Source organism: Camelus ferus, chromosome 22, assembly GCF_009834535.1.
Source record: "Camelus ferus isolate YT-003-E chromosome 22, BCGSAC_Cfer_1.0, whole genome shotgun sequence".
In the NCBI taxonomy this organism is placed as follows: Eukaryota; Metazoa; Chordata; class Mammalia; order Artiodactyla; family Camelidae; genus Camelus; species Camelus ferus.
The window spans coordinates 7201173-7227987 of NC_045717.1; the positions used below are offsets into that span (position 1 = coordinate 7201173).

Sequence of the window (26815 nt, forward strand, 5' to 3'; positions counted from 1 at the left end):
AAGGAAAACCAGTCAAGGGTACTGGAAAACTTTTATATTTTTATCTGAATGGTAATTACATGAATATATATGTATATACATGGAAATTCAGTGAGTTGTACTCTTAAGATTAGTTCACTTTATGTACTTTAATACATATATTATCTCCTTTTCAATAAGACGTTTAAAAAAAAGTAGGAGTAAATAACTAAATTGAGGAAAAAAGATAACTTAGGCAGAGATAATAAGTTACTCTAAGTTGTGGGGTGAATTTTCAGCCTTTTCACATGAACTTCATATTGAGTTACTTCACTCTTAGGAGTCTCACAGATTTCATACATGAATTAAATGAAATAAGACACATAAGAAGTTCTTGGTACAGTGCACAGTAACTGTTACTTCTTTTTCTCCTTAGATCCTTTTTCAGAAAATCTAAAGAGATGATTGTTTACAAACTGTATTTAAATTCTATGTTTGACCATCAAAAGACAAAGAAATGTTTATGTAATCACCTTACAATTTTTTTGTAGTTAGCATTTATAACCAACAATTTCTCTTCCTGAAATGTGTGCTAATAAGGCACGTTACCAGGCAATACCCAAGGATGCTTTTTAAAAAATTATAACGTCGTACATGTTTCTTAGCTCTGCTTCTCCCTGTTCAAGCCTGAGTACTGCTTCTAAAACTGCATCTAAATTCAATTTACAAAATTCAGAAGTATATTGTGGTTTTGTACTGTGTCAATTGGGCTAAACAAAAATTACATTTCCCAGAACTCATTTTGCTGTGCGGTTGTGGGCTAGAATTGAACAAAAGAGAAATCTGTATGAGATTTGGAAGGTGGAAGTGAAGTAGCAGCCATGACTTTCTGAAGGTAGTTGTGATTAGAGGTGTGAGAAAAAGATGTAGAAATATTTTTAGGTTTCTGTTTGTCCTTGTTCTTTCCTGCTCTGTGCCTAGAACTACAAGTCCTGTTGACCAATAACCCCAAGTCTATCACCAAGTGCTTGGCAGCAAAAAGAGAGCAGCAGCTGTGCAGAGGCAACAGTCTTCCACTGACTTCTATGCTTCCACACCACTCCCTCCTCTCACCCTGCATCCTTTCATGGTCCCACTCCAGCAGGTGGATGTCTCTAGCTTTCAGGTTTCCCTGCAAGCTCCAACTTGTCCATCCGTGCCATTGTTTCAGGAGGGCTGACTGAGGATTTTTTTTTTTCCTGAACTTCTAACTCTATTTCCCCATCTTTGCCCAAGGTTATATAAGGTTTAATACCTAAAATAAATCCCCTATTCCATAAGTGACAGTGTTTTTCCCTGTTTGAATCCCGACTGATATGCATATTATGGTAACCACATGTTTACTAAGAGATTAAGGACCAATAATTCTAGCAGAGCATGAAACACAGGTTCAGCCCAGGGTGAAGGTTTTCTCCTCTTTATCTGCCTTAATAAAACATTTCTGTATACAGGTTTTCTTCTGTGGCTTTGCTTATAATTTATACATTTGAATGATAACACCATTGTCTAGAAGGCTGAGGCATATCCTGGAATTATACCACATTCTATACCCTTTCTCATGACCTCATCCTAACTTACCTTAGAAAGATATTGTAAGTTTCATAAACTTTCAACTCAATATGATAGCATTTAATAGCTACTATGTGTGAGGCTGGGACAAACAAATGAATGAAATAAAATCTCTGTTCTGAAGGACTGCAGTCTGGTGGGAGAAATAGATTTGTAAATAAATAATTCCATACAATGTGACAAACACTATCAGAAAGGTATGTCAAGATTTTATGGAAAAAGGAATTGAGTTGATCAAAGTCTCTAAGAATCTTCACATTTGTGACTTTTATCTTAAAGTGTTTTCATGTCATATATAGGAATGCTATAAATTACATGTCTTTGATTCATTTATAAGTTCTAATTTGTAAAAAAAAAAAAGATTTTATGGGAATAGAAAAAGAGACTGACTTAGCTTGTGTAGAAGAGCAGTGAGGGAAAGGCTTCACAGAACAGGCTATGTCTCAAGAATCAACCAGTTTCCCAGGTAGACTTGACGGGAGAGGGGAGCATTCCAGGTAGGTTACATGCACAGGCATGACGGTCTGAAAAAGCAGAGTACTGTAGGACAGGACAGTTCTGAACCACTGCCTCTCTGTCTTGGCTTCAACTTCAACATAAATCAGGGTAGATACTTCTGCTCCTTTCCTTTCCCAGGAAAGAAAAGCACTGCTTACATATGATGGGAAAAACTATGGTCATTTGGTGATAGTGGTGGTGGTGGTGGTGGCTGACACATTTTGGATTTTCTGCAGAGCCCAGGGTCAGTGGAGAAAACTCGGTCATCTCTTCAGGCCTTTGTATGCTGATGTCCTTATGGAGGAAGTAAAGACCCTATATTCTCCAGCAAAAGATGGAATAGGCAGACCAAGAACTCTGATGCGGAAAACATTTTGATTGTAAAGGACTGGATAACCTATCATCGAGAAGGATTAATCATTTAGAATCATAACTTTTGTCTCTGTGTTAAAGTTATAACCTGACATACATGTCTTGTCTTTTGGACTGTTTCAGGCACATCTGGTTAATTAAAACAGTAACTGATATACCATTATGACCTTGCAAAAGTAGAATGAGTAATAGTTTTGAAAAAGGAAACTACATTTCATTGTGCTCACATGGCTTGGCATTCTGTGGTGGCGATGGAAGACTATGGAAGAGAAAGCATGGCCACACTGTTCATGTAGTCGCTCCAAAAAGGCTTCATTCAAAAGCTTAAAACTGAGCAGTTAGACTCATATTACTGTAAACCAGGCTGAGGTTTGGTTTTGGTGTTCTTCTTAGGTGGGACAACCCTCCCTGCCTTCCCTGCTCCCCCGTACACCTATAAAGGCCCATCTCCTTTTGTCCCAGAACTTCCTTCCTAAGAGAGAGATCTTCACTACACTGATGGACAGCTGGGAGATGAAGGCCCTGCCAGGCAGGTAGCCACTGAAGCCACAGTTGCCACTTTCATACTATTGCAGTAAGACAAAAATGATACTTTCTTTAATGAAATAAGAGACTTTCAAAGTTTAGAATCAAAAGAAAAACCTCTAATTACTTCCCACTGTCTATATCTGCCATAACTGGGGGCAGGGGGATGAGGTGCTGTTACAACCTTAACATTAGACCCGAGTGAGATAGATGCTGAGGCTATGCTGGGGCTCGGGAAAAGAATGCTGTGAATCAAATGGTTAACCTGGCCAAAGGCAGTGACTGGGGAAGGCAAGCACAGATGTTATGGAATTGCTGTTCTTACTGTTGTATCTGCTGTAACAGTAAAAGAAATTCCACTAAATAATAAGCGGAAAAACTGGGAAATAAGCACAGAAGATTCCTGATATAATTTTGCTTATTAGATATATTTCCCTCACTGCTTGGTTTCCTCTTCCGAGAACGTGTGTGTGTGTTGTGTGTGTGTGTGTGTGTGTGTATGGTAACATTCTAACAGAAAATAAACATACAGTGTAAAACGTAGTGATGAACTAGGTGGGCTTCTGAGTCATACTGATCTGGGGTTTGAGTCCTACATCTTTGCTTACTACCTGGGTGTCTGAGCAGATTACCAACCGCTGTAAGTCAGTTCCCTCGTCTATAAAATGAGGATAATGACGATACATAACTCACAAGGCTCTTAATGTGAAGTAAAGGAGGCAGCGTATGTAAAGTGCTTACCACAGTACTGGCACAGTGCTCATACAAACTATAACAATACATAATACAAGGGGTTCACTTCTTTCTCCAGTCTAATAGCCTGCAAGTTCATACATGGGGAGCTATGGCCTGAAAAAGAGGAGGAGGTAAAGCTGGGTGCATGTGGTGCAGAGTAACGTCACTTCCTTCTAATACATAATTCAAGAAAAGGTCAATACCACATCTTTGACCACTTTCCCTTTGTTCTTTCAAAAGAGAATTGGCCGCAGTGGCTCACAATGTAGTTCTCTGACCCACAGTCTACCTGTTCTCTGTGCCCTCAAAAAAACACTGTAAAAAAAAAGGTGCAAGAAACAAGATACACGATAGTACGTTGAACCAGGAGGAACTAACAGTATGAACAATGTTATTTCCTGGCTTACAAAGCAATCCATTACATTGATTTACCTCCCCCCCTTTAATCTCTAAAATTTGAAAATAAATTTGATATTCAGCTAACAGCTTTATAGGCTGAATGTCTCCATTCATCATCAGAGCAGTTATGGGAAGAGAACTGCAAGCTTGCTGACACCCCTTCACGTCAGGTCACTCAACCCTCTCTGACTGCAAACCAGCCAAGGCCCCGGGTTGCAAATGGTCTGGGACAGAAATGAAGCTGTGAAGACTGGAAAGGAATATAATATTTCCCTCTCACGTTGAAAGAGATTAAAATAATGCCGTATTGATAAGAATGTGGGAAATTAAGAAAATCGCTGGGGATGTAAATTAGTATAACCATTCTAGAGGGCAATTTGGTAAAATTTATTAAAAATATAAAGAAATGCATAAGGCCACTTCTGGGAATATATTCTAATTCTGAATGTCCACTACCATCTCCACCTCTCTGCTAGCATCTGCACTTAAGACATACTGTCCTCTGAAACAGCCAGCCCCTCAACATGTTCAACTAGCTCCCATCTCCTCTTAGGTGCTTAGAACAAAATATAGTAATTTCCCCCCTTCCCTCCTATTCAATCTTTTTTTTTTTTTTAAATAAACCCTTCTTTTGGCCCTACTTTCCTGCCTGATAATACTCTTCTTTGTAACAAAACTCCCCCAAAGAACAGTCTGTCTCCACTGCCTTCATTTCTTCTCCTGATTCTCTTTTACACCCACTCCACTCAGAATGCTCTTTTCATGGTTCCCAAGGACCTCCTTGTCCCTAAATGTAATGGTTGACTCTTGGTTCTCATTTTACTTGATTCGTTGGCAGCTTCTGACATAGCTGTCCACCCCGTCCTCCGTGTCTTCCAAGACACACACTCTGCTGATTTTCTCTTACTTCAGTGTTTGCTCAGTCTGTCCTTTGCTGGTTCCTCCTCTTTCCCTTTCCTAACACTGGCGTACCCCAGAGCACAAACCGAGATCTTCTATATTTAAATTCACACCCCATCCTAGTGATCTTATCTAGTTTTGCAGCTTTAAATACCACCTAAGAGTCAACGACTACCATATCTGTTTCTCACCAAACCTCAGATTTGTATATCCTACTCTGCCACATTCAACACCCCCTCTTGAATCGGCATCTTAAGCTCACCACAACCAAAACGGAACTTTTGATCCCCTTCACACTCATCTCAGTCTTTTCCATCTCAGCTAATGGTAACTTCATCCTTACCGTTTTTATGACCAAATCCCTTGATTACATCATGCCCCTCATATCATACACCCAATCCACCAAGAAATTTGATTCGCTTTACCTTCAAATTATATCCAGAATCCAACCACTTCTCATCACTCCCACTGCTATCACCTTGGTGGTATCAAGTATCAAATCATGCCAGCCCTCTCTCAAAATATTCTAAAGCCCTTTTCTTTCACTTGGAGCGGAAGTCAAAGTCCTGAGAGTGGTCTACGGATATGACATTCCATGACACTGCCTTCATTACTACTCTCTTTTGTTCACTCTGCTTCAGCTACTGATGTCAGATACACTCCTGCCTCAGGACCCTAAAGCTTGGTGTTCCTTCCGCCTGGAGTACTCTTCCCCAAGACAGCTGCATAATTAACACCTTCATTTACTGCAAGTCTTTGCCCAAATGTCGTCTTCTCAACGAGGCCTACTTTGATCACTGTACTTAATACTGCTACATGTTTCCCAATCCCTGAACTTGCCCCCTGTCCTGATTTGCTTTGCTGTTTTTTTCCCCATAGTATTCATCACCTTCTAACATACAAAATAATTTCTTTCTCAGTTTTGAACACTGATATACCCAGAATCTGGAACAGCTCCTATTGTTCTCAGTATATATTTGTTGAATGAATGATGCTCACAGAGCTGAACGTACAAAGTTGTTTACTGACAAACAGTGTATGATGGTGAAAAATTACATGTTCATAAAAATTACGTTTATCAAAGGGTGAATAATTAAATAAACTATGGTATGACCATAAAATGGAATACTTAGCAACTATTTAGAAGATATGATAGAAAAAAATTATCAAAAACCAAAGGAAAAAAGAGTCATGGCAGATTTATATATATTAGCATAGAGTAACGGCCATGATATAAATAAAAAATAGCAAATTACAGACTAGCAAATGTATTATAACACTACTTTTGGAATAATGTGTGTATGTACACATAAAAACTTGGAAAGAGAACATACCAAACTATTACTGATGCTTATCTCTGAGTGATGCGATAATCAGGATTTTTACTTTCTACTTTCTGTAACAATTCTGAAATCCTTCAGTTTACTAATAGAACATGTTAATATTTTATATTTATAAGATTTTGTAAAAGCTACTGCCTGCTTGAAATGCCCTCCTCAAACTCCTGGGCCCTACTCTCATTTCCTCCTCTGGGCCCTCAGTTTGAGTTAGAAATTTCTGGACCCCTAGAGCACTCTGCATGCCTCTTAAGCACAAAAGTGAGCACATCGTAATTCTTCACTTACTGGTCTGAATCCACTGCTGAACTCAATTAAGGGAAGAATCAGTAAGATTCTTTTTTGCTTATTTCTCTTCCTGTCCCTTGTAATTCTCACACTATCAGACACAGAGTAAACACTCAACAAACATTAACTGCATGGATGAAATAATCTCCTGAACTCTAAGCACTTGTTCAGAGATCACCCTCACTTATTTAACAGCTTATGTAGCATTTTTTGCTCATGTGCAGAAGGGCAATTCCACTGCGTGTGGATTCACTGTGGAATGTATTCCTCAAGGCCTGGGATCCTCGAGGTGTTGATCATTCTGTTGTCTTCACAAGATTTTTGTGTGCTCTTACTTAACTACTGTGTTGTTCTATGTCCCTGACCAAGTTTCTGATAGAATCTAAGGTTATATGCATGGTTCCTAACTAATCTGTTTCCAGAACTGCTATTTCCTGGTAACATTTTATTAAGTCTGTAGTTATTTCAAGACCAATACATTCTTCAGCTATCTTTTTGTAATCATTTGAGCATAAATATAAATCATAATCCTTCATTCTTACAATGCTTCTAATAGTACATGTGAGTAATTTTCAAGGTCTTTTATTAAAAAAAAAAATCTTTAAACAGGTGACCCCTCTTACAAATAAATCTAATGCAACTATATGCAGCTGGGTGGCTCTGGTCAAAGTGCCAGTGGTCAAAATAACAGTGGCTTGTATATCACTTTGCAAATTCAGTTTAAGCATATTATAAAGCCATACCTTAAATGCACCTGGAGCATACACTGCTCAAAAGCACCCTGATGTAAATTCTTATGTTTAATAAATAATTATAACTGTTCTATCCATTTTTAACACTTAGATTTTTCACACATTAAGCTTTCTTAAATCAGGTACCTAAGGAAGGAATAAAAGCAGTTCTATTTTTGCCAGCCTTATAAAAACAATCACTATTTCTCCGTTTCTCCCTTCTGTGTATTCTTCAACCAACAGATGTCACTAAAGATACCATTACCCAGAGGCAAAGGGAAGAAAAGATTAGACAAATGGAAATTGAGCATAAAAAACATCCAGTTCTTAAAACAGAGAAGTAGGTTTCCAAAGTAATAACATTTATTACACTGCATGCAACATTTTAACCAAAAATTTAAGAAAGAAATTTCTTTTATTAAGTTGCTCAGGCTGAACAGATCATAGCACTAAATTTTGAAATACGTGTTCTTGAAGCAATTTAAAACTCATTAGAAATAATAGGCTTGGGCTAGTAGAAAATGTGGTAAAATCTAATCCTCATCCAAATGTTACCTGGGCTGTGCAAACAGGAAATTGTTTTGTGCTACTGTGGCTAACCTCACTGCTGACCCTGAGCTGTAATGGCGAGAGCAGCTGAGAGCTGAAGCAAAATTAAAAACTTACATCAAAGTATATCATGACAGAATGTAGATAAATAAAACAGCATATCAGAAGTATTATTTTCCTGCCAGTCTCATTGAGCAGCAAGGTGGAGGTATTCTACAAAATACATAACAAATCAGGTGCATTTGGAAATTTCCGAGTCCTTCCGCCTCTGCACCGCCCCAATCATTGACCACACAAATACTGCCCATGAGAGGTGAGCAGAGAAGTAACCCAGTGAGAATGGGAACAGAAGGGATCAAAGAATGTTCTGGCCTCTTTCCTCCATGGGCTTCCCCTTCCTTCACCTTGGCTTACCAAAGAAATAAACAATGCCCGCTCTTCTGTCATTCTTTCCCTCACTGCCTAGACTCCTGGATGGGAACCACACGATCTCCCTTCAGTGAGCATATTAGAACCTCCAGAGGTAAAAGCATGGGTAATAAAACATCGCAGAAGGTAAAGACAGACAAAATCAAGCTTGGCTGATCAGGGCTGGCATGGGAATCATGAAGGCTGAAAAAGACTTTTCTACTATACTATGTAACATGCATGTGTCAGAGTGGTGACAAAGTTAAAGGACATTTTGCCCCTGAGTTCCCTTTGACTTTGACTTCCCTTAAGTTTTAGGACAGAAACCACCATACTTTAAAGAACAGTGCTTCATCAAAAATACCAAAGGCACAATTTTCATGTGGCAACTCCCAAGTGGCAGAAAGGAATATGGAAAGGCTGTTATGTGAAGTTATACAGACTTGGAATGAAATTCCAATCTGACTACTTGCCAGCTATGCAACATCTGGCGAATCTCTTAACCTCCATGAGCTTCAATTTCTTCATAACAGTAATTGTAGTAACTAACTGGTCTAAGGGCTTTCCATGCATTGTGTAACTGAATCCTCATAACCACCTTACACAGTGTATTATTTTCTCTGTTTAACAAGAAGCTGAAGCAAGAGAGGCTGAGCAACTCAACCAAGGCCAAATGACTAGTGAGTGGCAGATGATAATACCTTAAGGATTCAACGGCTAATGAATGATAAATGGTCTAGTATAGGAGCAGGCACATAGTAGCTGATTAAAAGAATGGAAGCTACCATCATTATTAGTCCAAACCGAGGAGCAGAGCCTTACCCTAATCTCCTGGTCCTTCTTCAGTGTTAAGAAAACTTCTTACTGGCTTTTCTTCTCAAGAACACTTCGAAGGTTTTCTATTGTCTGCTCCACCTTCTCTTCTTCCTTTTCTCCCTCTCTCTCTGTCTCCTCCTCCAATGTAATACTCACACAGTTACCTTTCTCAGCTTTTGCTGCAATGATTTTGTCTATGTCAAACAACTGGACAGAAGACTGAATAGCTTTTGAAGCCCATAGATTTGACATCACATTTGACATCATAGATTTGACATCACTGAATAGCTTTTGAAGCCCATAGATTTGGTGCCACTTGCTGGACATACATTCTGTCCTACACTAGAGATCCAGTGACACCGGAAGAGCAGGGAGTTGCTGCTCTCATCAGCCCTACTGCAACAGTAAGTAAGCCTCAAAGGAAACATTACACTTAATGAGAGAAACTGGATCCAGAAAAGGGGGAAGGAAAGATACAATTGTGGACGGTAATAGGAATCATTTGTATAGTTAAAGCTCTATTTATTATTAAGAAATTCTTATACATGCATTGTTTCAGAATGGGAAATATGATTTCTTTTTAAAAAGCGAGGAGACACTTCGCACTTGTCACAGGCAGAAGGAAGCAGGACAGTATGGTCCAAGCAGGAGGCATCCCTGAACAAAAAAGTGATTGGTTTTTTGTTTTGGTCAGTGAACTCCTATCCAAAGAAGGCTGGTTCTGTGAGTGTAAGCGAATGGCTTTGGCTCACTGAGTACCTAATCCATATCACACCCTGTGCCAAGTCTTTTACTTCAAGTAGCTCAGTTAACCACCTCTGATCCTAACTAGACAGGTAGGTTGGTAGGTATTCATTATTTTTAATTTCATCTAGGAGAAAACTAGACACAAAGAGGCTTGGCTGAATGTCATGGAGTTGATGAGGGCTCATATTAGGAATGGTACTAGAGCCTTAAATCTCCAAAAACAATGCTTTTTCTAAAATACCATGCTTTGGGAAAAAGAGCCAGTCATCTATTTTTGCATGATAAAATTCTGGAAGGATTAGATATACCCTGGAAGTGCAGCTAACTGTATTGAGAGTATTTAAAAAGGGGTCCATTTTTACCTTCAGGAGGCAAACCATTTCTACTTTATATGATTCTAATGTGTCCATCTCCAACCAACAGTTGTGGCAATATAGTTGCTGGTACAGATGAAAATAAGAGAATGCAGGTCTACTGCCTTCAAGAGGTGCTTTCTGCAGTTTCCATACACTTAAAATCTCTAACTCTAAAAATTAAATGTACAATTAAAACTAAGCATTTTTTAACAGAGGCCTATACTGCATACAGAACAGAGTTCCAGAATGTTTTGAGTTGAAGTAAAAACAATTTAAAACAACTGTTTTTCTGCTTTTGAAAGAAATAGGCTTTTACTTTTAAAAAAGTTTTATGTTTTCAATGATTGTTCCTACATGTACACTTAAAGAAGCTTCACAAAATTTCATAAAATCTGTTTCTAGGTACTCAAAAAGAAGTATAAGAATCACAGGCAATTTTTGAGGCCAAACATAGAGTTGGCTATTGATTTGGGAAAGTAAGGACAGATAGGCAAAAAAGGAGACAAAGAATAAGACACAGAAACCTCTCTCAAGGAGAAGAACACTGCAGAGTCTAGCTTACAGTTAGTGTTCAGTGAGTGTGTGGCAAACCATCAGAGGATTCTTACCCACTGTATCATACCCTCATTCCCTGGCTGTATAAAGGTTTCAGAAACTGAGAATTTCATTGATGAAGCTGTCAGAATTGGCAAGTATTAGGGTTTATGGTAGTTCCAAGGCTCAATTCTAACTATTAACCATTTTTTTTTTAAACTCAAATTGAATAGGATAATCTTTACTGTAGAACCCTGATTCTGGGGGTGCAGTATCCCAAAATTCCCTATAAAAATACTTACTGCTCTTTAACAGGGTATCTTTCCAAAACCCAGTGCTGGTGACATACTGAGTTAAACATTCTTTGACCCAAGATAGCAAACTCCCTGATGTAACTTTTAGCAATTCTGAATGTGCTATAACTTTTCAATATTCTATCTAGTGTATTCCTTTTGCCTACTGATGCTGCAATTCTATCCAGAAGAAATTCATCAAGTTGGTCAGGCATGATCTGTAGTCAGAGGCATGCTGCTTACTTCTGATGCCAATATGATAGCTACCTGGCTTCATGCACTCCTATCATCCACTTCACAAATTCATACAGATATGAAGGTTCAAAAGAACAAAATAACTAACATCTTTCTTTCCTCCAAAGAGATAAAACTTATATTGCAGAGACAAATATGGAAAAGGATACTCACCGTAAGTGCAAATCATTTTACTAGCTTCTCTGAAGAGAAGAATTCCATTAGGAGATGATACATCAAAATTCAAACGCTGGGATCTAAGAAATACAGCAAAAATTCAGACTATATGTGCAGATAAAGAAACCAAATAAAGATTCAAAATACCTAGAACTTTCATTTATTAGAAGTAGCAGCAGTACAATTATCCTTTTTAAAGTGCCATTCCATTTACGAGTGTTGATAAAATGTGTGTGCTAATTTTCTCACTATAAACTGGGACAATTAAGTTATTTTCTTTTATTTGCTGATTCAAAGAATTCAGTTTTTTATCCATCAAAACAACATCGTGACATCTTACATAACAGACCTCTTACCCCCCTTCTCCTTTCATGCAAAGTGGTTGATAAATAATAAAAAACCCCAAGTATGTATGTGTAACTTTATATAGATACTCGGGTAGAGATTTACATCTGAGATCTCCTATAGTGCCCAACACACAGCGTTAAAACAAATTCTAAAGTAACAGGTAGGAAATCTAGGTAACTTTCGTACTGCTCATATGCATGATGAATCATTTGATACTTCAAGCATATTTCAAACACCTTGAGTTACATACAGATTATAAGTTACCATTGCACATGGATCACATAAAGAGAAATAAGTTCTAAATGAGAACAATTCTGCTTCTCTAGTTCCTGACATGTGGGTAAGAGTAGGAAAACGGTAAAGAACTGACATGCTATCCTGACATACCATTTGCTTTTTTTAACATCACTTTGCCTTTAGCTGGCGCTGATATGCCTTGTCACTCTGCTTTCAAGAAATAACAGTATATTTTTACATGGATTAGCAAAAATATAAAACAGGTCACAGCAAAGAAATATCAAAAACCAAAGATATTTGCTAAAAAGTCCTTTCGCCGGGAATAGGATAAATTGTTGCTTCTCTATATGCTTTTTCAAAATGCTTTAGAATTAAGAGCAATTACAACTTATCAGAAATATTATTGTAAATGTCTGATTGTTGACATACAATTTCTGATTAAAGAAATATATATATACATAATTCACATTAGGTTCTAGAGAAATAAAGACAAGATAACATTTTCTGATATTACAAATTTTTACTAGGTAGTTCTTAGGACACTTGTGCTAGATATGAATTATCCATCTATGGCAAATATAAAATACTTTACAATATACAATGTAATGTTTTTCCTTTAGTATTAAATATCAGTAATAAATAATATCAATTATTTGGCTGAAATAATTATAGTTTAATAAAATCTAAATTTCTAATATAAAATATATAGCCACAGTTCCTTTAGAATTTAAGGCACCTATGAGAATAGTTAAAAAAAAAACTAACAGTTTTCAAGAGAATAATACTCACATTTATTTATTTGCCAGGTCTTTTTCTACCTCTTGCTTTAAAAATTTTAAACTTTTGCTGCGAAAAACTCAGCACCAGAGATTAAATTAGAGCTGCAATCCATACTCCTTTCCTGCCTGGACATATCCCTTCCGACACGCAGTTTACAAAGAGGAACTGATGAAACGGGATGGCTAAGTGACAAGTAATTTGGTGCGAAGCCATATTCATAATGACATATTTTAAAGAGGCAAAACCAATTAGCTTATTGCAATTTTTCTCTTTTAGCTACACCTTTGTTAATATTTATATACAGAGAATTTGAATCTCCGCTTGCCTATGTAAATTATAAGGTCAACAAGGTAATTTCTGAGAAGTGTTGTAGTTGGTATTTAAATAAAAATTGTTGACTGCATAAATCATGCACATACATGCATCTTGGTACAGAGGAAAAAGGATAACTCAGAAGCCAAAGTAGGGACAATCCCCAGGGCTTCTGAGACAAACTGTGTGTCCATGAATTGCTCTGGGACTCAGTCCCCTTATCTATAAAAATAAAGCATCTCATCTCAGAGACCTCTAAACTTCTTCCCTCCTTAAAAATTCTACAGAATTGCAGCTAAGCAATGAAACAGTTAAAATATCTGCCCTTCCTCCATTTTGTGCCTTTGAATATTTTAAATAATGGTAGCTGTAGTCTTCCAAATTTTTTTCCACTTCCCATAGTCCCCATATATACCTAAGTATATTATATTCTTTCTCTCCAAAGGTCTCAACCTTGTATCTCTAGTTCTGTTACCTTCACTGATCATCTTAAGTTTTGGTTCCTGGGTTCTTGCTAAGCCTTAAATACACACACACCAGGCAGGAAAGTCTGGCCTTTGGGAGTGATGCCAAATAGGAGATTACTTTTTTCCACTCCCCTATCACACCTCTTACCTGTTTTGCATCAGTTCTGCCATAAGCTTTAAGATGGGAGTTGTACATTCTGGCTCTCCATACCACTGCTCAATGGCCCTCTGAAGAATGGGAAGATATGTTGGGTACCTTTTATAAAGGCTGTTAAAGAATTTAAGGGTCAAAAGAAATATTGTTCCTGAAAATTAGTGCCACTTCGAAAGAAAAAAAAAAAAAAGGAATCCATATTTGTTCTATGTTTAGCACACAATGGTAATTTTAAAAAATTGCTCTCCCTCACCTGTACAGCGGTACTTTTCTTGGGGACTGCAAAAGACTTGGTCTTAATTGTAAACATATCTCATACATATATATTGCTTTATTCTTGGCATATTCTATAAATAAAAGGCATACTTTTAAAGTATCATGTAAGTAACATATTTAAAGCATTACACTTAAAAATTGAAGAAAAGAAAAAATTTTAGTTAACAAGGATGAAAACGTTTGAATTGCTATTTATCAGTTTCTCGGGCATCAAACTACTTAAAAATGTTGCATATTATGTAACTTTTAAAATACATGAAAGTAGAGGGAAATAGTAATAAACCCAATGTATTTATCTCCCAGCTTAGAAATTATCTACATTCTTTTTTTTCTTTTTTAAAGTTGTTGACTTAACTTTGCTTAGTCCCATTATGGCTCCAAGGAACACTGGGAATGCTAGCTTGAAAAAAGCTTTGGATAACTTTTAATCTACTCAAGGTCAGTTTTGCTAAAAGGTAGTCCCATGTATACTCAAGGAGAAATTCTCAAACATCCCCATCAACACCTAAGGAGTGTATGCCTCTGTTAAGTCAATGGCTGAGACCATCAAAGCCTGGAAAATTCTGACTCAGCTCCACTGGCCCTTTAACCCATAACTGGTCTCCTCCTTGCTAAATGGCCACAAAAGTGTAAAATCAAGGCCTAAAACTGCAGCAGAAAAAGAAGTTCTTCCTATGCTACTAGCTTCACTTCCTTTTTCTTCTCCTAATCCCTAAATGTCTCTCTTTCTGATGTCTTCCAACACGGCTGTCTTTTTGTTTCAGACGTCACTTACTGGTGTTCCTTTCCTGTGTGGTATGGGAAGTGATCTCCATGGTGAGAAGCATCATAATCTTCCTTCCTGCTCTTAGAACACATTTCAAGCTCCTTATCACGGCAAAAAAGGTCCTTTAATACCTGGTCCCTGCCTACCTCCAGTCTCAGCTCTTAGTACTCCTGCCTTATCTATGGTTCAGCCATTCTTAATTTTCTGCAGATCCACTGATACCAACTCTCTCTCGTCTCTATTCCTCTATATGCGGCTTTATCTGCCTAACACACTCCTAACTATATTTCAACACTTTGCTCAAGTTTTACTTCCCCTGGAATGGTGAAACTTTCTCTTTTTTCTGTCAAAAGGCATCAATCTCTTCCTCATCTAAGTTCAATGAGCACTTTGATCACATTTCTCTTATAACTGTATTAGGGTTGCTGGTTTGTATTAACTGTCTGCCTCATTAGATAGTGAATTTCTAAAGGACAAAGCCCTGGGCTTCCCCACCATGTTCCCTGTTAATTCCTATTTCTCCCTCATATTTCATTATATATGTTAATTATTCCAAGAAGCCTTCCTGACACCACCCCCACAACTAAGTGTGTCACCTGTGCATGGCCCTGGTACCCTGTGCTAGTGCCATCATAGCATCTTCTCTCTCCTACAATAGTATACTGCTGTTTGAGGGCAGGCCCTAGGCACTCATTGCATGCATGAGCCTGGCACAAAGTAGATTTCAACAAATATTTGTTGCTGTAAATCTGCCAACCCCAAAACGAGCTATAGCATATTCGATTACAACTACCTAATTCTTTCAAGCTGCGCACTTCACTTTGAAGCTTCAGGAAATAATTCACGTAACATTCAGTGAAAAGAAACTCTCTATTATCTAGGAGTGGCATGCCCCCTAAAAGTGCAGAAAGCAACATTTTTGCCCCCCTAGATGTATCACGTATAGTATTGAAACAATTTACCTAATAAGTACTTATCGAAGGCCTATTCTGTAACTGTCTACTGTTTTTAGACTCTCTGGAGACATCAACGAACCAAAAATTAAAAAATCCCTGCTCATGGAATTTATATTTCAGTAAGACAGAAAAATAAATAAAAGAGATACACAGTATGCTAGAAAGAACTACAAAGGTAACAAGGCAGAGAGGGGAGATGAGAAGTGAGTGTATATGTGTGAGTGAGGGTTCAGCTGGATAAAAATGAAAAATATAAAATCAATTAACCTGATTATTAACTTTATTTTGGCTCTTGTCAGATAACTTGTTTTATTTTTTCTATGGAACAGAAAATCTGTCATTTTGGATAGAAGGTAGATACTATACGCTACGTGCTGTCCTAGGAGCTGGACATTCAGAGGTAAGATATGGCTTTTATTCCTGGGGAATTCATGCTTGAGTCTGGGTGGTGTACACATAGTAGTGATGTACCCAAGTTCTGAAGCAGTGCCAGAAGAGCTCAGGTGAGAAAGTATTCCAATGAGAGAGCTGAGCACAAACTCAGTGATCACCAGTATGAAAGTATCAGGAAACTGAAAAGACTCAAATCTCAGAATCTAAGAATATCGTAATCACACACAAACCCGTTTGCAAGACATTCTAAAGGCACTGGGACCATTACATTTTTCAGAGCATATTGCATATGGGGATACGAGGGGATGCTCCCTTCTCTGTGTGGAATGAGAGTGGTGCCAACTTTAATATGCTTCTGACAGAGGTGACTGCCACAGAGAAAATGAGTGATTATTGGAAAGCAGAGTAGAAGTCTACCAAGCAGGGAGGTTAAAAGGGCTTCAGAGTGAGAGTGCCAGACTCAAGATTACAGGGTGAGGATCAGAACCCACTCTGAGTTTTAATTTTCCAGTGGCCTTGTGTGGACTACGTATATATGGATAAAAGGAAGACAGTGGGGGCCTTTGGTAGAGAGGGTACAGATCTAATTACTTTCACATAGATCTCCTCAATGAATTCCTAAGGTCTACAACAGATAAATGAAAACTCAAAAACATTAATGATAGGACATTGCCTTATAAGATGCCAAATAAGAAAAACTGAAAAGTACGAGGTTTGCTTCTTGACAACACCCACCCATCCATCCATCTGTCCATCCATCCAGTAGTTATTAGTACTTACCATGTGCTAGACCCCAAGAAAACAAAAATGAGTAAAAACATAATTCTTTCCCTTTGGGATTTCATAGTAGAGAAATAATTCTAATGTACTAGAGGGCAACAAAAGAGTTTTGTTAAAACTGTTGAGTGTGAGAACGTGGTTACCAGAAAGAAATAGCCTGCAAGCTCAGAGCTTATTTTAAAGATATGCCTTGAATGTGAAACGTCTGTATCTTTGTTCATAGAGGCAAATGCTGCTGGGGAGCCTTTATTCTCTCTGTCTGGCAAATGCCTATACATCTTTCAACACCAAGCTCAACTTTCACTTCCCGGGAAGTCTTTTTGCCCCAAACGCCAATCTCTTCCTCTTATATATTCATTTGGTCCTCTGCATGCCTCTTTGTTACAGCTCATGGATTGTTTATTGGTTATTTGTTATAGCCACTAGGTTATGAGCTTCTAAGGAGCAATCCATTTTATTCATTCTTGTAAAAAGGAATTGTTTTATTCATTCCTCATGCCTGGTACAATGCACTCAAAAAGTGCCTGTTGAACAACAATTTTTCAGGTTTGCTTTTTTTTTTTTTCTATTTCAGTTCTTCCAATATACTGCTGATTATCCTCTTCTTGAAACACAACTCTGATTCTGTTAGTCAATCAAGACCATTACTTGTTCTATAAAAAATCTATGGAATAAGGGTCTAAATTCCTTAGCCCAATATTCAAGGGTCCCAGACAACCCGTATGTCCAACCACAGAATAAGTGGTATCTATAACAAAACATATCCACTATTCTTCCTAAACGTGTGCTTAGACCAAGTGAAACTCCTTACTTCACAGTCCCAACAGTACAATCCTACTTATTTGGTAAGATCCAGGGAAATATCTTCACCTCTACAGAGCCTTTCCTGATGCCCCAGCTAAACACGAATCACTCTATCTGTATCTTTGTCACGGCATGAATCACCTTCTATACTTCATTACATTGACTTGTGTAGGTACCTAACTGACTCTATTAACCTATAGGCTCATTTTGGGGTAGGATTTGAGTCTAAGCAATCTATATCCCTCATGAAACCCAGCACAGTCCTTAGTCAAATTTGCAGAGTAAGTGGGCAAATGGGATTCCTTCGTCTCATTCCATATTCGGGAAAGGAACAAACAACAGCGGTGGAGCGTGTTTACTTCGTGCCAGACACCGTACTAGGCCCTTTGTACATGTCAGCTTACTCACTTCTTACAACCTACCTGTGAGATAGGTACTATTACCCCTGTTTTATGAAGGAGAAAACTGTGATTCTGAGACATTAAGCAAGAAGTTTACCCCAAACCCTAAAGGTTGTTAACTGGTAAAACCAGGACTGAAATCTAAGAGTGTCCTGTTCCAAAGTTTGTGCTTTTCTACATACCTCGTGGTCTTAACCTGTCTTTGTACAATGTGTTTATGCATATGAGTCAACAGCACTGACTGATGACTGAAAAACTGTGGACTCAAAGATCGGGTTTATGACCATTAAAAGAATGAGTGTGAGGAAACAGCATCGTATACATTCTTTTTTTTTTTTTTTTCCTATTTCCCTGATTTTTGGTACTTCAGTCTAAGTATGATCTGGGAAAAGTTTAAAGAAGGTGACTCAATGCACTGCAAAGTAAGGTGCTTTTATATTGTTGCATTCTAACTATAGGGGCATATCAATGATTCTTCTTCAATTTTCCAGTAGTGGAACAATTTATCAACATGGTTGCTGTGCAGTTTCAGGCAATTTAGGTTTGGAAGGACAGAGTGATAAGCAATGTAGTTCATGTAGCAGTTAATGCAGTCAGTGTTTATAGAAATGTTTCTGAATTAAATAGCTAACCGCTAAAACAGCATTTTATCAAATAATCGCCATAAATAAAATGCATTTTGACTTTAAGATGACATGTGCTCTTAAAGGACGTTTCTTCTGCATGCTAAGGACTGTATAGCAAATTAAAGAACACACATTTATGTGGATAAAAGGCAAATACTTTCCCCAGCAGTAATGTGAGAATCATCACTGACGGTTTGACATATCAATATTTCAGGAAGAATAAATGACTTTCATATCCATGTTTTTTTTATCATATACTTATTCATTTTTACATTACTAGAATACTTTGGAGAGAATCTGTACTTTATCACCTGAAACTGCTTAAAGTATTTCAAAATATTTTAATAAAGCTTTTTGAATTATCAAATAATGTAACTTTTAACCAAATTTTACTATTATTATAAATATTTGCTCTTCATCCTTTGCCCAAAGGAAAACTATAAATCTTGTCTCAACTGAATGAACACCATTTATCATATTCATTTTGTTGTCAATACAATTATGAAAAGCCTTTGGCCTTTTCCCAAGGAAGCTGATTTGCTACTGAAACTCAATTATTATAAGCAAGGCCAGTAGCAAGCCACGCTGTTCAGCAGTATAACGCAGCTTCCTGCATAACTGGCACTTCGCCCTCCACCTCTGACCCTAATAACATCAACATCTTTGGTCAAAAGGAGGAGACAATGGTTTGTAGTCCAAAACAGGAAAGGAAGTCCCAAGGTTTACCATTTGCTATTTTCTGCCATCTGCTGGACAAAAGTTTCATTTCAGATAGGTGCCAAAAAGGAGCTACGTGAGGAAATGGAAAACAGACTTCATTAGAAACTTAAATTACAGTATGTTCTATATGTATTTTAGTCAGTATCAATTATGACAGATATTTATAATCGTTGATGCTGAGGGGAAAGTTCTGATCCTGACTTTTGGTTAAGACTGCTCATGAGGCAAACATGAAGCGTTAATTGCTGGGCATCCTAGAGTTGCAGCTTGGTTTCAAGAGCAACATCAATTAAAGTGCCAAAACAAGGCTTCCATACTCTGTCAAATAATGTTTTTACCTTGTGAGCTCCTATTTACGTTTAGAGGAACAAAATGGTCATATGTAATGCCAGTTAATTCTTCACAGTTAAAAGAAGTATATGACTTCACATGTTAAAATCTACAATCTTTTTGTGTAATTTGTATCCTGATACAGAGATATATATGATTCCTCAATGACATGGAAATTTCTTCTCTAACCTTTCTATGGGCACATAAATCTGATAAAGCAGGTTTTAACAGTAACTAAAAACATAAGTCACTATTCAAATTAATGTTAAACAATTTATTTAATGCGTAGTGTTCTCCCTAAAACATGCCCAGATCTTGTTCGTTATGTTTTGGCCATAACTCTGCCATTAATAGTTGAAGACTGCCTTTATGAAGTTTTTTTTTTGCAATTTAATTTATGAGGGAATTTTGATAAGAAGGGTTCGAAAAGAGCAACTAAGAAATAATGTAACTTAAAAAATAAAATAGCTTTAAGGTTATAGAGTTTTTCGTATTTGCTTTCATGGTTTCAGGTACAAAGGGGTGAAAACATTGTTACACTTATATGACTTGTATAAATTATCACTTTCGGTTAGGATCAAAGAGGATTCACACAATACTGTTAAAACAATATTAATAGTAACCATTTATAGCTACGGATTATGTTCCAGACACTATGAAAAGAGTATTACTTATTTCAGTGGTTACAATAAGCCATGATACTCGATGTCTCCTTGCTTTGATGAGGAAACTCAAAAAAGTGAAAAGACTTGCCAAAGTTTATACAGCAAATGGAGAGCTAGGAGTTTAAACCCATGCTCTTTTTACTCTTACATGAAGAGGCATTTCTGTGGGGGATGTTTGTTTCTTTGTTGTCTTATTTTGTTGTCTGTACTAAGCCTTGGCAAAGGTAAATTCAAGTTTTACATCAAATGAAACATCCTAACCATTTATTTCCCCCTTTTCATGCCCATGGATATTTTTATGATGAAAAACTACAGCATGATGAGCTAAGCCTCAAACAGATAAAGTGACCTTAGCCCTGCTAATTGAGATAGAGCAGAAATCCAAATCTCCTAGAAAATGCCAAATGGTAGGATTCATTGATCCCGAATTAAAGACGTTGGCACAATTATCCCTGCAACCCAAATATAAACAATCATTTCAGGATGTGATTTTTAAGTTGTCAATATTTAATGGCCCCCAAAAAAGTGACCTCTCTGGGCTGGGTTTCCAAATGCTGTGCTCAGTTATCTGTGCTGCTGCCACTGTGCTGTAATTTTTAGCTGATTACACATTAGTTCATTTAGCTTTGTTTCCTCTTCCCTACTGTGCCATACTATTAAACGAAAGCCAGGGGCCTGGCATCCCTCTGTGCACAGAGCTGGTATTGTCACAGTGTAATAAGGATACATCCAGTCAAACAGCATGGTGTAGCTGGTCTTTGTGTTCAGTGCAAAGGCAATCCCTCGAAGATCTCTTGCCAGCCCGATCAACATACGCTGTCAGTGGGAAAGAGACACTGTAATTGATTTTCACGTTAGCACAGAGCAGATGGAGTAATAATCAGGCAATAATGACCACATATCTGATTTTGATTCATTAGCTAAAATGTCTCGCTCAGACCGTTCTATAGAAAATCATAGACTTTTTAAGCAAACAGACCATCAAATCTGCTGACCAACTCTACTTTGCTTCTTAAAAATTGAGCTAAGTTATAATTCCAATAGCTTAGGAACATTTAGATTCTTAACATATTTTATTTCTGAATAATGCCAAGTTAGGAAAAGAAAAGATGAGGATTGATAATTCTACAAGACAGAAATGTACAGGGTCTAGACATTATTTAATAACACCAAATCTTAGCCACATTAGCGTGCAAGAAATCAGTCCCATTATGCAATTTGAAGCTTAACCTGAAAGCACACTGGCATTTAAAGGTCCCTAAGGAATATCCTTAGTAACTTAGGACAAAATAAAACTGGTCAGGTCACCTATTTGTACCATGACACACTCAGAATGCACTCACATTCCCAAGCAAGGACAAGTTGTAAGGAAAAAGTCGTTCTATATTCAGTATCAGAAGACTTGAATTTAAACCCAGCTTTACTTCTTAACTGTAAGACTTATTAAGGCAAGACAATTTATGTCTCAGTTTTCTCATCTTTAAAAGGGGCTAACACTGCCTCTCTCACAGATGCACTGTCAGGAAAAAATAGAATAAATTTATGTAAAAATGCCTAACAAGAGCTTGATACATATGTCTAAGTGTTCCATAAATATTTAGTTTTAGAGAAAAGCAAAACAAAACAAACTTGTAAATAAAAGAGATCTGACTTGCATTCTGGATTCTTAATTAAGCTGTCCTTAGGATGATACTTGAGAAGAAAAAAAGAAAACCTACGAACAGATGCTACACTGTCACAACAAAGAGTACAAATAAACATAATTGCAAAACAAGGGGGTGGGATAATTGAGACAGGCAACTGTGATTTCTGAAGATACTGTTTCAGTGGAAATATTCTGCCAGAAAATGGTCTCTAAACTTTTCTTTTTATCAGATTTCCTTTTTCCTCACACTCTTGGTAATAAATGAAAATCTCTTTAGGAAGGCATTTAAATTATCATTAAGGACTTGGAAGTGAATCCTGACCCTCATCTTAATGGCGAACAAACATTTCAAAGCAGGAAACAGTTTATCTGTCAGAGTAGCTGTAATTTTTCATCTCCCCCTCCCCACCCCTGCAAAACCCTAAACCTAAAATGTGACTCAACATAACTAGAGGTTGTTTATAAGAATATGCCCTTTCTATACTGCCTAACAGCTTATAGAATGATGGTAATTTGGATTTCTGAATTTGTAAACCCTGAATTTCTGCTTTTGCTTCTTTAAATAACTTACTCTTTTCCACTTCATAATCTCACCAGTCCTTGTTTCTCTCTGATCGGCCAGTCTCCCTTTAGTTCTCATGTGACTGCTATTTTTTCAAAATCATTTTGCCTTTTAAGTAAACTGTTCTCACCACCTGGAACCTATTCCCCTCCTCAGCTTTCCAGGTTTCTTATAGCTTCCAGAACAAAATATATCTTCTAAGAAGTTTTTTTCTTAAAAATAATTCTATTTTAATTCACTCTTGCAGCCTTTCTGTTAAAGTGCTTTTTTGTTCTATTTTTATTATGTACACTTATAGGTTACAGGCTACTCTTCAAATAATCTTAAGTTTTCACATATACATAAGGTACTCACCATTCAACTCTAAATTAGTCAACAGGAACCATGAGTTGTGTCTAGTAGAAAAGTCTCAAAATATTTTAGACTACCCCTATTACACAAAAAGGTAAATATTTATTTTACCAAAAATTTTTCCTTTCAAAGAAGCCAAGTTAATAGAAGGGCTCTAACGGACTCAAATCTATGAAATTACATCAGTGTTTAATTTTAGAAAATGTTACTACAAAGCAGAGGAAGCATATGACAATATCATAACTCAATATGCTTTCAACAGATTCAAATAAGCAGCAAAGTGCAGTGTTAATGTAAGAAACAGATTCCTTATGCTCAAATAACTTTTCATCTCAAAGCAGCAAGAAAACTGGAATAATCTACAGAGATACTCAAACAACCCTAAAGGAGTACTTTCTTGGTAGCCAAAACATAACCAGTTCTGGGATGAGACAAGGAAAACTATTAACTAGGTGCTCAACCAGGATACCAAACAATTTCACAGAGTGAGATTTTATATTAAATTTCTGATTGAAATTTAATGGAGGTGGAGCCATAATTTACCATCTCATTTAAAACAGTACAAAGAGGCTTATTTTGAAAGTTGCAGTTGGTCAACACTTGACTAATGTGAAAAGTGAGAGGCTCCTGTGTTTTTAAAGAGGCTGTTTGGGGGGAGTGGGCCAGGACTGGGGTATCAAATCCTACAGATTCCTGTTTTGGATAGTTCCAGGAGAAGCTGCTTGGTGCTTCAGTCTTCTGCATGGTGAACGGTTGTCTGTGTGCCAAGCGTGAGACGGATGGGCTGGGAAACAGCTGAAATGCGGCTCCTTCCACCCTGACCCCCAAAACAGGGTTTCTAATGGAAAGTCTGACAGACCCTTTACTGTAGTGGCACTACTGGGGGCAGCTATAATATTATCCTCATAACTCTCCTATATAATAACAACAAAGAAAAAGAAGGTGAAGGGTCATTGTGCTTTGTCTTTAGAATTAAGATGGCTGTCTTCATCCTTACAGCATACTCTTAATTCTGGAGACACATCTTAATAACCTCTAAATAGTTCCAACAAAAGAGCCGTGTCAGAGGAATGAGCAGGCCCCAAGGTGTTTCAACTGGAGTGTTTTCATCTGCCTTTATTGCTCTATCCCTCTCCAGAATTAAGGCAATAACCTGTGATAAATTATTCAGGAACTGCTACAGGGATCAAAGCAAAATCATTCTGTTAAAGTGCTGTTTGCAACATTTGGCACTTAGTGCGAAAACTTTTAATGTGCGCATGCTGAAAATCTAGGATTTTAAATAATTTAACATTGTGGAGTTTTTACGAAGGGACTAAAGATAGCAGGTTCCTATTTAACTGCTCCTCTTCCTCAGAGAAGTCTTCATTCATTTTCTTTAAAACCAATGACATCACGGCCAAATCAAAAATGATGCACGTGGAGTCAGAGGACTGGACCATATTTTACTATAAATACAATCATAGGCGGAAAAACATACACTGTGAACTAATGCTTCAGAGCCAGGGTTTGTCGCGGCAATTTCTTTCTTTTCCCCTTTACTTTGAAAAGAAAAACCCAAGACAAAAATTCAATGTTCTCTTCAGTTTTATTAGGACTAAGTAAGAAAACAAAGCTATAAATTTAAGAGTTTTGCAACATTTCCTCCCCTCAAAACCATATTTCAATTTGGCAACGTAGGTCCTTAATGTTTATGTTCATCCTGAAATCCGCATTTGAAAAATATCTATAAATAGGGAGTTAGAAAATCCTGGTAAGGATTGCAAATTAAATGAATTTGGCAGTCCTGTGGCATTTTCATAGAGATATTTTAACAGCATCACCTCCCGTGGATTGGAATACTAAATACTTTATTGAAGAACAAAACAGAACTGTTTTTATCTCTAGTACTTGCAAAATGAAGTACCTGAAAGCACTTTTTGCATGTATTATTTATTCATCATGATAGAAAAATAGCCTTAACCTAATAAATTACATTTAAAAGCATTTAGTGCAAAAGTTTTGTTTATGATAAAGCAACAGATTTAGTTCTTTATCGGTAGCTTAAAGCACCAAGTTTTCTTTATACAAATTAGACAGATGGTGCTTACAGTAGAATTTACTAAAGGTCTGTCACAACAAATGCAGCCAAGCTGCATATTTAATCACTGCAGAATCTTGTCTACCTGCAGCTGCCAACTGCTAATCCAATTTCCCTGATAAATGTGGCAAGAGACACGATCAGCAATAAAGAGCATCTAACTCCATTTTCCTGCAGGGCGTCTTTTGATGAACATTTAGGACGGAAGCACGGAGTGCACTGTGTGGCCTTGGTTCGTGGCAGCTGCATGCATTCTGAGGCACAGTTCTCAGGTTACTCACTTAATTCTGCCACTATCATTACGTTGCTATTGATCTCAGTAGCTGTTGCCTACACAGCATTACTCTAGATGAAGCTGAATCAGGCAGTTATCATGCATCAAACTTGCTCAAAAGCCTGGAGATTTCCCCTTAATTACTTGTGATTTTATTTGCAAATACCGTTAAAGTGTAATCAAGCAGTCACTTTCCAGGGTCGTTAAGAACTTGCTGGTTTAGGGATATATCACTGGAACTCCATTAAATATGACTCTAGGAAGATGGTTTCTATCAAACTAGATGGGATTACATCAAAACGGGCTTGGAGTATAATGAAATCTTCAAATGAGACAAATGTAATTTTTATAAAGATGGTGTTTTTCAACCTCATTGCTTCTTTTTGATACAAAGAGCAGCAATAGCCACCTTAAAGTTACAAAGATTTTGTTGGGTCATTAAAAATATTTGGAAGACAACTCAAATATAGCTAACCTGAGTAGAAACTCTAGTGAAGACTTTCAGCAAGACTATAAACACACAGAAAGTCTTTATGATCTCTTTTTGGTTTTAAAATTCTATGACTACTGTATGTCGACAAACATTCATTTCAAAATCTATTTCAAATGAAAAGGTATAGTATTTGGTTAATTACTTCTTGGCAGAAGGATTACACTAAATAATCACCAAAGGCCATCATTCTTCTATTTGACTTCTGACTGTTAATTTTTTTTTTTTTTTTTTTTTTTGTAGAGAGAAGAGGAGCCATACAAAATGATGGTCAGTATTTTTAAGATATTTCAAATAACAATAAAACAAGACTCAAGTCCCAACAACAGTGCCTACATTCTCTGGATATATTTATTAGTCTTTTAAGAATAATAGTCAGTGTCAATCTATTTAATATAGTCCTGATACATTAGAATTTCAGAAGATGCTATTCCTATTTAGCAGATCTTGTGTTCCCATCCCCCATATTAAAATATGGGGCTGTTCTGTCACAAACAGCTTGCTACACTTAAGGATTTTACTAATAAAACATAATGTTGTCTTAGATATTATGACTGTTGCCACAGCTGAACTGACTTGTCAAATCAATCCTAATATGGCTCCCACAGGCACATAAAAACCTTATTTAGCTATCAGTTATCCTAATCACTTTGTTCAGTTTAAGAACGCAATACTTCAAGACCGGCTCCTATTTATACACATATGCCTAGCCATTTAATAAAGTCTTGATTTATATAAATTCTTGTTTAAAAAAATATTTAGAGATGTAGTATTTTAGCATGTGTATGTTTGTGCATTCCTCCATATGAATATGTGGAAACACAATGTGCGGTAGATGAGGGAACAGGGATGTTTAAGGTGGTGTACCCATGAGAAATGTTCTTTTAAAAGATACTAACTGCCACGAGAGACAAACGTGTCATCTAATCATAA

At 37.1% G+C, this 26815-nt stretch overlaps 1 protein-coding gene across 9 annotated transcripts in view; it reads right to left on the minus strand.

Moving 5' to 3' along the window:
* The window catches only part of RANBP17 (RAN binding protein 17), a 275746-nt gene that overhangs the window by 40401 nt on the left and 208530 nt on the right, over nucleotides 1–26815 (minus strand). For all 9 annotated transcript variants that reach the window (XR_004314233.1, XR_004314237.1, XR_004314235.1 and 6 more), the window contains 3 exons: nucleotides 21208–21296; nucleotides 13758–13865; nucleotides 11463–11545 (listed from right to left, as the gene is read on the minus strand). Coding sequence is in view for 3 of the 9 variants with exons in the window: in XM_032465107.1 (XP_032320998.1) it covers nucleotides 11463–11545; nucleotides 13758–13865; nucleotides 21208–21296 (280 nt within the window). In the remaining 6 variants the exon portion in view is untranslated. The remainder of the gene's footprint in view (nucleotides 1–11462; nucleotides 11546–13757; nucleotides 13866–21207; nucleotides 21297–26815) is intronic.